Genomic DNA, 11,551 nt, shown 5'->3' with positions numbered 1-11,551 from the left:
TAACTGTCCTAGTGTTAGAATGAGCACAACCAGATAAATTTACATGTACCTCTATTGCAATATATGAAAAATTAAATTTATTTCATATTAGACGTCTGTCACGAAAGTACCATTGCATAAACAGTAACACATATAATTATAACAAATACAAGAACTATGCAATTACAACCAGCAAAACAATTTTGAACATGTAATGCATCATCCTACGAGCGTCTTGGTCTGTCTTAATATCCACCAATTCGCGTAATTCTCCGTGTTGGTTGAACGTGGACACAAGCCATTGTATTCTTCTAATCCGTTCACCCTCTCCAATTTCTCCCTCTAACCAACTGTACAACGTCCGATTAAGACGTTCAAACATATTTGTGTTCCAAAGTCGAATCTGTACCGGAGCCGCAACGGCAGAAAATATTACATCAGCACTTTGTTTTTGAATGTATGCAGACATTGTTGAAACAGGGAAAATTGAAATTGATGGTGGTTGAATTGTATTAGGAGATGAGTTTGAGTGAAAAATATTGCATCCAATGCGTGGTATTTATAGAGACGGACAAAACATGTGGGCGCTTGAGGGATTGACGCCCACATGACCATCACATGCAGCCAGATGAATTAGCGCCCACACAACCAAATGCACCTAGGCGCCACTAGCATTGACGCCTCCTCATGAGGCCCAATGCAGGCGCCACTAGTATTGGCGCCTCCTCATGAGGAGCGCAATGCATGCGCCAATGCTAGTGGCGCCTCCTCGTGAGGAGCGCAATGCATGCGCCAATGCTATTGACGCCTCCTCTTTATGCATTGGGGGTGCCCCAGTTCATCTGATGCATCCTCTACCAAACCTTGTTATTTTGATAATTTTTTAAAATAATTAGTTATTTTGAAAAAAAAATAAAAATAATTATTATTTTGAAAAAAATTTCCAAACTTTTACCTACTTCCTCTTCAAGAACACCCATATTAATCCTATTTGAATCTGCTCAAACTTCAACAAAATTCAAGAAACCGATATCCTGAATTTCACAAAACTCCCAATATCTTTATATCTGAGTACAATTATCGTACTATGTAATCAAGCTTCATGTTAATCCTATTCATAGAGGATATGAACTCTACTATTTTCATTAACTTGTGCCATAAGACAATGATTCAATTAGTAAAAAATATGAGCATACAAAAGTATATAGACAATCATGAATATGGTATCTATCGGTTATATATAACTGTCAACTGAATATGGTTTCAGAGTTATAGATATATCCAAAACCAACAATGCTTAAAACCAACAGTACAACAGTAACAATTGACCCCAAACTCCATATAATATAACTATACTTAATCCGATTCAAAGCCATAATTCAGAAAGAAAGGAAATAGCATAACAATAACCAATTTCTTTTTCTACATATCATTACAATGACATTCAAGATTAGCCCATGGTTCAAAAAGTTACAGAATAATTAAACCTATAATTTAAAGCCTAGTGTCGAGGGTGAGGCACAAATTGGTATTATTCTCCAGCTCAGCCAAGTGATTATGCATGAAAAGGATACCACATTTTCTCTGGGAGAAGCAATTTAAGCATTCTAAGAGAAACTTGAGAAATACTCATCAATCTGCATAAAAATGCTCAGTAGACATCAAAGAGTAAAGGTAATCAGAAGAACTGTTACCCATGGTTTTAAACTGCTTTCCACAAGAACGGCGACAGTAATTGTGACTACAAGTCTACAACCTATGCTTTTCAAGATCTCAACAACCACATCAAATCCAGCTATATCTGACTACAATATTCTACATATCAAATATCATAACATAACCACCACAACTGTAATTAAAAACCTTACTTATATGATAACAAGATGTGCATAAAGTAAACCAGGGTGTTACAATTTGATTACATTACATGTTTTAACTGAACCAAAATAAAAAACATAACGAACAGGCTTTTCCTTTCTGTTTTACAGGTAAACCGAATGCTAAATTAAGCCGATAAATAAGAGACTCGTCTGTCATCATTCATTAACTATGAAAATATGGAATACACAAAAATGCTCATCACCAATTCACCACCACTATCACTAATTACTACCACAATAACTAATAACTAACATGTGCTTGTGATCAAAACCATAAACACATCCAACCAAGCCAACAACATATAAACAATTTCATCAATTACACCATATCTTGATAAAAACAAAAAATTGCCATTTAGATCTATGAAACACTGGCACATATATAGACACGACACACAGGACTAGTTGAATAATGCGGTAATGCGGAATACCAAACACACACCTTCAATCTGAAGTGTCAATGCTACATAGTCATGATCAATCATCATCATCATGATCACTCTCATCACTGAAATACCCAGCTTTCTTCCCTTTCTTCTTCGTCTTGTTGTTGTCCAAACCCTCATCATCATTTCTGTTTCTCCCCAGCAACCTTTCACCCGCTTCATCATCCACAACAGAAGCCCAATTATCGTCAAACTGCTCCGCAGCAATCTGACCACCCTCCTCCTCCTCCTCATCACCTTCCTCCTCCCCATCCCTATCCCTCAGCCCACTAAATCCCCGTCGCGGCTTCTTAGGCTGAGGCCGCGGCCTCGGCCCCAACTGATTCTTAGGACACTCATACGACAAATGACCATGCCCCCCACACTCATAACACAAAGCAGTCTCAGTATTGTACACGCGCTTCCGAATAAACTCCGGAGCACGTCCATTATCAGCAGCAATAGAAGCAGTTAGAGTCCTTCCATTGAGAATCTTCTTATTCATCTCCGCCACGGCGCGTTGGGCGTCATTACGAGAAACGAATTGGACAAACGCGACACCGCGGCTTAGGCGCGTGTGACGGTCTTTGAGAACGGTTACACGCGCGATGCGGCCGAAAGTAGAGAAGAGCGTATGGAGATCGGAGTTTGTTAGGGAGTAATCTAGATTAGAAACGTATAGCGTCGATTTTGATGGTGCTAAGGGTTCACCTGTTCCTCCTATTGATGATCCTTTGTTGTTCGGTTTTGATTGGGGTTGATTACTGGATGTGGTGCCGGTGGTGGTGTTGGGGGTTGAGGACGAAGCGCAGTAGCGGTAGTAGAAAACGTCGTCGTCTTCATCGTTGTCGCTGTGTTTTCGTTTGTGTTTCTTCTTGCTTGACATTTTTTTCGGTTCAGGTTTTTTGTTTCCGGCAACGGCGTTCGGTTTCCGGCGACGGAATTAGTTCTCCGATGCTTCTTTAATCTATAGAGGAAATCTGAGAGTGGAGAGATTCTATAATGCGTTTGAGAAACCCTAGAGAAGTGAAGCGAAACTCCAAGCGGATCTGGACATGGATCCGGATATTTTGGATTGGTTTTATATATGGTTTTATCCATTCTTATTTTTTTATAAGCAGTACTATCCATATGTAAATGGACAACTTGCTCACCGCCAGAGTACTTGTAAAGATAGCATAAAACTAAAAATTATTATGTTTTAATATTTTTTTGTTTAATTGGTCAGCCACCCATCTGCATATATAAATTTTAATAATTTTTTGTTAGTATGATGCTAGATTTTTTAAGACAAAAATTTCTAGTTCGTTAGATATACAATTTTATTATATTATTTTAGATTATATTTTAATATCTTAAGATAAATAGAGTTATTGAAATTTAGCAAAAATAGAATAGAGTGAAATAGAAATTTTATTACTTTATTATTTGAATAATTAGCGATAAAAACAAAGTAAGTTTTTGATTCTGCTCATATAAAAGAGAAACAATACTGATGGAAAGTGATGAAAATTTTCATTCTGCTCATATTAAAGGGAACAATACTCGTAGAAAGTGATCAATACTAGTAGAAAGTGATGTAATTTTTTATTCCTCATATCTAAGGGAAACAATGCTAATGAAAAGTGATGAAATGAAATAAAATAGAATAATAAAATTTTATTATACTGGATCTGATTTTAATTAACTCAAACAATGTAATCTTATTCTATTTCATCTCATATCACTTCATATCATCTCATTGCATCAATTTAAGCAAAACCTTAGTCTAATAACTTCAGTTTCACAACATTTAAAAACTCTTATGTAGAATTTGTCCAGAATTGAAGAGGACTCATCTCTTACTAGAAACTCAACAATTAATTTGTTTTCAAAAGTAATGCTTTATTTATACGCTTAGATTATGTTTGGACATCTTAAAATGAAGATATAAGAATAAAAATGAACATAGTGAATCAACAAAATTAGAAGTACATACGATTAAAATGCATCAAAATCGATGACATCTTTTTAAATTTATTGAACTTTTCGCATTAGACTTTTTTCTATTGTATTATTTTTCAACATCATTTAATTTCTAGAACTCATGCATCCTATCCAAAAAAGCAAAGTTCTCACTCAGATGTTTCTTCCTTAAGACGTTCTCTCCATTCTACGAATGTTGGTGGTAGAGGACACCCTCGTTTCAAATAAGCTTGTATAAAATGCATCTTAGTAGCAATCTGTCTAATCAAGACAACCCGGCCATTTAAATTATTTGGAGGGCAACTTAGCAGAGGGAAAACGATTTACGAAAAACTATGTCTTGTAAACTAAACTAAAACTCAGTCATATACATTTGATATAAGATGACTCATTTCAGAAAAATTCATCCACTTTATTGTCGTTGTGGGGACACCAATTTTACTAAGAATCAAAGGATTTTGAATAGCTTGTATTTGTGCATTAGTCATATAGAGTCGCATGTAATTGTCGCACCTCAAAAAAAGATGATAATGCGATCCCTCGCGATAGGACGCGGAAAAAAAATGTTGTTCGAAACAGAGTCGCCACCGAACTTTATTTATTCCAATGAAGGAATAGGAAAATATCGAGAAAACCTTTAGAAATAAGAATAATGGTCGTCGCAACCATATTCGGGTTCGGGAGTCGATTACGCAAGGGGAAGGTATTAGCACCCCTCACGTCCGTTGTACTCAACGGGAACCTTTTAGTCTGATTTTGCTATTTGACTGTTAATTGACTGTTTATCTGCTTGCTTCGAGTAATTAGAATTGATGATAGATGTGGATGAAGACCTCAGGATGGGGGAAATGGGAGGTTTTTTATTAGTGTGCTCGCGAAGATACAGCAATCTCCTGCCTACGTATCCTTATGGTGCAATAAGGAAATCAGAGCATTCGTAGTTCGGGCTACTACGAATATTGGTTGTGTTTTGTTTTGATGAACGACTGTGTAGGTCGGCGTTCTAACGGCTAAACACTGGCTTGTCTACTCTCGGTGGAGGCTCTAGCACTGGTTTGTTGTGCGCATTAGAAAGGATTGACAGTGTTCTTTTTGAAAGGGTTTTGGTCACGCGGGGGTGACGAGTTGAATTGACGTGTTTGGATTTGATTGGTTTCGATCGCTCGAGGGCGAGAAGTTAGGTTTGATTTGTTGATGATTTGAGGAACGACGAAAGATTGAGCAATATGGTGTACACCAATCGTTCAATTCTTTCGAGGAATAATAAGGCGTGCGCCTTCTATTCCCTTTTCGTTCGAATTGTTTTGAAAGTTTGTTTGTGGATGTTGAATACGCACGGTAGTGAGGCGTACGCCTCCTACTTGCTTATTCAAAGAATAACGAGGCGTACGCCACCTATTCCCTTATCCAAGTTTATTTAACGTGTTTTAGTCGGAAGTCGATAATTTGTGCAATATGGCGTACGCCAATTATCCAAATAATCGAGAGACGGTGAGGCGTACGCCTCCCATCTTTTATCACCCGAGGTTTAAATTGTAAAAAGATATGTTTAGATATTGTATTCGATTTATGAAGATAGCTTGAATTTTGGGTTGGTAGGTTTGGATTTGTCGATGATTTGAGCAAGGTGGCGTACGCCAATTATTCAAATAATCAAGGAGTGGTGAGGCGTACGCCTCCCATTCTCTATTGAAGTTGTATAGTTTATTTTGTAAAATTGGGTTTGATATAAGAGGTGATTTGAGTTTATTCGATTGTGTTTTAAGTTTGATGACAAAAACTCGAGCAATGTGGCGTACGCCAATTATTCGAATAATCGAAAGATAGTGAGGCGTACGCCTCCTATCCTCTTTATTATCATAAATTTAGAATTAAATGTTTTAGAATTTGTAGTTGATTTGGAAAATGATTTGAATATGATGGTTGAAGTTTAGAAATAATTTGAATTTAGAACCTATGTTTGATTTGAAAAATTGATTTGAAATTGTATGATTATTAGGGTTTTAATTGAATGACGAAAATCCGAGCAATATGGCGTACGCCAATTATTCGAATAATCGAGAGATAATGAAGCGGATGCTCACTATTCTCCTTTTCATTCAAAGATTAATTATTAAAAATAAAACTTTTAGAATTTATAATTAATTGGTGGAGTGATTTTAATTTTATGGAGTTTTAGGGTTTTAAATGAATGACGAAAATCCGAGCAATATGGCGTACGCCAATTGTTCGAATAGTCGAGAGATAGTGAAGCGGAGGCTTACTATTCTCCTTTTCATTCAAAATTAAATTAAATAATTTTTAAGAGAATACTATTTAAATACGGTGAATTTGAATTTATTTAGAATTAATATACTTTTGGGAAAGACTATTTGGTATTGGACCAACGTCAAACTTATTTATTAGAAAATAAAGTAAATTATTTGTTGACGTTAACCATTAATCCACCATTTAACTAATTATAATATTATAACAAGATAAAAAGAAGAGTTGAAAATAGTAATCGAAACCGAACTAATAAATATTTCTAATATTAGTGTTATCTTAATTTTAATTAAAACAATCAAGAATAGCTCATAAACCAAGTAGACCAAATTGGAATGTTTGGGAAATAAATAAAAAGTTAGGCCCTAAACATTGGATCAAAGAAGGCCCAAGGGACTTAAAGTAGTGTTATTTTCGGGATGGGCCACAAGGCCCAAAATCCTCTCCTACTCAGCCAAGTGGTACCGCCGAGAAGAGAAAAGGTTGGCCTCGGTTTACCTACCGCCACGCGCATCATTGTTCATTGATAACATCATAAAGATTTTGGGAACATAATCTGACAGCACCCAAGTATCTATCATCAATAACATTAATTTACTCTTAATAATATTTTAAAAGAAGAAACAATCACCCCTTAAAGCAAAGAAATAAATCAAAATAATTTTGTCTCTCTCTCTTAAAACGACTCTTCATTCTTTCTGGAAAATATCCTCTCCCTATTAAATCGTGTGCATGGTCCCAATCCAAAACTGCAGAGAGAGAATTTTTTTTGAAAGGAAACCGATGAACACCCTTCGGTGTTCATCCTCAAACAAACCAGGACTCGAACATGAAGTTCAAAACTTCCAACGTGACAAACGACCACAATCCCCTCAAACCTCCAAATCCTCGACGGGATCTAGAAAACAGTAGCGAATCGGAACCTCAAAGGAAAACCTAATCTTAGCTTCTAACCCGTTTTCTATATCACAATCAACAGCAGAAATTAACGAGTCAAAATACAAGGTCAAAGCACTTTAAAGCAAAATAAAAGGGAAAGATTCCGCCGGAGCATCGTAGCCCCGACGAAGACCTGACGGCCATGATTACCTTCGGTGAGTATGTATGACGTTGTCCCTCTTCTTTTGCTTGTTGTTTCAAGTTTCTTCCTTTTCTTTCTATCCTTCTGTATCCACTCCTTGTTTTCTGTCTGATTCTGACTTTCTCCTCTAATTGATTGTCATTTCCTTTTGCACGCGATTGAAGGGGTCAAGCTCTTCAAACCCTGATTTTCAGTGTGAAAATCAGAGTTGAAATACAGAGTTTTAGCGGAGCTTTTCGGTGTAAGGTTCGTTTGGGATTTCAGCAGAGTGACGGTATTTTTCTTCTCTCCTTTTTCAATCGATTAGCTTTCCTTTTTATAGAGTGAAATGAGCTCCCCAAAATCGTGTGTGGATCCTTGGCAGATGGTGCAAAAAGGAATCATTCCGTTAGCATCAAATCTTTCTTTAGATTTTGGTGGGGACCAATGTAAATGTGGTAGGAAACGGATTTGATTGTGGTCCCAAAAAATCTCCAAATGCGTGGCCGTCTTCACTGAATCTCCCATCTAGTTTTTACTGCGGTGAAACCTTCAACAATTGAGGTAAGGAAATTGGTATTTACTGGCATATATTTTAACCTTAATTGATGACTTCTCAACTTCGATTCACAACACTTCTTCCGTTTTTGCTGATGTGAGGACTTAATACATTTAGGTATGAATTGCTGCTCAAGTATTTTCGAATCCTGTGAATCTTTGCCTTTGGTTTATCATAACAATTGTGTGCTTACAAGTCTTATGACCATTAAATTGATGCCATGTTTGATACTTGGTTTGGTATTTGGTAGGTGATCTGAATGATATTCAGGATGCTTGATGATACTTGTATGGATGTTAACCTTGTTGATGGCTGAGCTTGGATTGCTAGTCTGCTGTGTTTTACATGGTGGTAGTCATGATTGCTCCTGTGATTCTATTACCATGAGGTTAGTCATATGCTGAAAACCTGTTAACTTGGAATGTGATGTTGTTAGCTATTGTGTTAGAAGTTTGAATGAAATTTTGCTATGGTAATGATTATTTTTGTTTTGGATACTTTGCTTGTGCGTGAGCTGATTTGTGGGTTGCTATGCTTGGTGATGCAGTAGTGGTTTGTGCAGTTTTTAGATCGTATATTTGATCAAGGTTAGATGGTTTGGTAACAGGTTTCTTCTTGTCATGGTTCAGCATCTGTCATGGTTCTCTGATAATAGGTTCTATTGTAACAGGTTTTTTTTTGAAGCATACCCTGGCACTGTTTTGGTTTGGAGCATTATGGCGTTTAAACCAATCCCGTCTTTAATTGATGATTCATAATGCAATGGTCCTGCCGCTATAGCTAAACCTTATGTCCCAAAAAGGTGAATCTTTAAATGTATCCTCATTTCCAAGTGTAGGCTAAGAGATACTCTCAACTGTGTTTAGCATGTTAGTTTTCTCGATTGTTTAACATCTCTGCTACCGACCAAATCCCTATCCAGTTATTAACATCAACATTCTGGAACTGAATCATCTGTCTTGGAGTTGTTAACCATCCTGCCATTGAAGGACAATCATGTTGCCAAGGTCTGCAACATGGCCTGCTGTGGGAGGAATACTCTGAACTTGCGTCTGTAGCCGTTTTTTGTTTTTTGGGTGTGACGGCTTGTTTTTGCTGTTTTGCCGTTCGGCAGCTTGTGACAGTTTTTCTTCTTTTGATCATAATCTCTTTGGGAAAATCCTTACTCATTGTTTCTTTGAATCCTGCAGGTTTCACTCATGATACCAAGTTTACTGCTTCTGGAAGTGTTTTGGTGAAGAGAGTGCATGGAGTTGTCGTGGTCAACTGTCATGATGTTTTAAGCTTATATACTTTTTTATTGTAATGTCCTCAAGTCTTTAGATCATAGGCCATGGCTGTGTGTAAATCATGAGGTCTACCAATATAACTGTAAACTATGCCCCTTACAAAATTTATTCTCAGAAGGATCGTGCCCATATGGAAAAAGAATGGTTTTGTACATCTAAATTTGTATTTTTTGATCAAAAGTAACATTATTATGAAGTCCATAGAAAACTGTTTCATTTTCTTTCTTATAGGAATTAAAAGACATTGAATCTAAATCCTCAGGAAATTTTCTCAAGTCAGGACCAGGAAATGCAAATCCTAGGCCATCCGTTAAATAGCTCTTTAGACGTGGCCCGAGATGAGTAGAAAAAAATGCTCATTTAATAAGAATGCTCGCCATGAGACGTGATGGACCATAATAATGCACCAATCTTGTAGGTCGGCCAAAAGGACTTGTTGATATGAATCAATTTGTACTTATGAACCAAATGATGCTTTTTATAATCTTGAATTAATGAGACGTGAGCCTTCGAGGCAACCTATGCATGGAGTAGATGATGTCATTGACTACAATGACATGTACCATGCTCAATGAATGAATAACAATAATATGCATCTTAATCCAGTGATCCACTTAATAAACAAAAGCTTCTTTGTGATTATTCTAATCAGTTGATTATAGTGGATTAAATCTGTGTGTATAAGGTGAAATCACTTTGGAGGGTGGACTATAGTAGCTTTGAGTTTCAAGCGAACGATAATAAAATACTTGTGTTTTTATCTCTTTGTTATTAACTTTTAAGTGGTGTTCTTGAGTTGGTAAAAAACTTTTGTTTTATAAAACTCAATTCAAACCCCCTTTCTTATGTTTTTCACACCTTCGGGGTTTGTTTTAATTCTGACGGGGCTACCACTAGCAGATTGCTTACTAAGTGTGGGGGTGTTTTTCGTGACAGTCAAGAAAGATAACTTTGTGGCTTTCATAAGACTATTGGTGATTGCAATAGTCTTGCTACAGAATTCTGGGGTGTCCTTATGGGTTTGGAGCTTGCTTGGAAGAGAGATTTCAAGAACCTTATTGTTCAAGATGGCAAAAAGACAGTAGCAGATGCTCTCCAAGGGTCGCCTTTGAAGTCTAAACAAGGTTCGACTTTGGCTAGGCATATTCTTCTTCTCCTTCAGCATTTTAAAGAAGTGCATTCATTCACATTTTTAGAAAAACTATTAAGTGTGCTGATTTTTTAACCAAACTAGATTTGTCCAGTTTTGATGGTTGTATCTGATTCGATGATAATTTTTTTAGTAACGGTTCAAATGTCTATGAGACATGCTGCCTAATGTCTCCTCATTTTAGACCTTTGATCCTCCCATTTTACTAATAAATAAATATATATTTGATTAAACAAACTTAAAAAATTATTATTTTTATTATATGAGTTAAATAGTTTAAGTTTCAAATTCTGAAACGTCCCCAAAAAAAACTATTTACTTACATTCTGAATTTAAAAGAATATACATTTCAAATTCTGAGTTGTCACCAAAAAAAATTCTATCAATGAAAGCCCTAATCGTCACCAAAAATATATATTATATTTTATATTTCAAAGAATTTAAATTTCAAATTCTGAATTTATTACCATCAATTACATCTAAAATTATTAGATTACTTTTCACAATATAAATTCATAATTTAAAAAACAAATACTTTTAAAATTACTGACTTAAATTTATTTATTTATCTTCTATTTTGCTAAAATTATATTTTTTTACTCTCCAATTTTTAAAACTAATATTTTGGTTCGCTATTGAACAACGCTGCATTATTTTTAGTTTTCAAAACTTTACTTTCATTAGAGAGGTACTTCATTTCAAAATTATTTTACCAAACAAAATTTATCTCAAAATAAACATCATTTTACTTTTTCAATATCAATTTCTTTCAGAATGCCATTAAATAATTAAAACTTCTTTCAAGTCATTATTCTCCTATACATTTATGACAATTTATAAAAACCTTAAACTATTCTTATTTTAGGATGGAATGAGTAAGCAATCAATAGACATTTATGAACTAATAAAATATATCATTGTTTTTATAATTAATTTTATTTTTTATTTTATTTGTATTAAAATATTACAAATATATTAA

The 11,551-nt window shown here is 35.4% G+C and overlaps 1 protein-coding gene across 1 annotated transcript; it reads right to left on the bottom strand.

The window, feature by feature from the left end:
• Positions 1-2,336: 2,336 nt before the first annotated feature.
• Positions 2,337-3,225, bottom strand: LOC127137587 (U11/U12 small nuclear ribonucleoprotein 31 kDa protein). Its single transcript, XM_051064039.1, has one exon. It carries the CDS (start codon positions 3,168-3,170, stop codon positions 2,337-2,339), a length of 834 nt encoding a protein of 277 aa, XP_050919996.1. The 5' UTR covers positions 3,171-3,225.
• Positions 3,226-11,551: the final 8,326 nt, after the last annotated feature.

This window comes from Lathyrus oleraceus, chromosome 4 (assembly GCF_024323335.1).
Source record: "Lathyrus oleraceus cultivar Zhongwan6 chromosome 4, CAAS_Psat_ZW6_1.0, whole genome shotgun sequence".
Taxonomy (NCBI): domain Eukaryota; kingdom Viridiplantae; phylum Streptophyta; class Magnoliopsida; order Fabales; family Fabaceae; genus Lathyrus; species Lathyrus oleraceus.
This window is presented reverse-complemented; position numbering and strand designations above follow the sequence as displayed.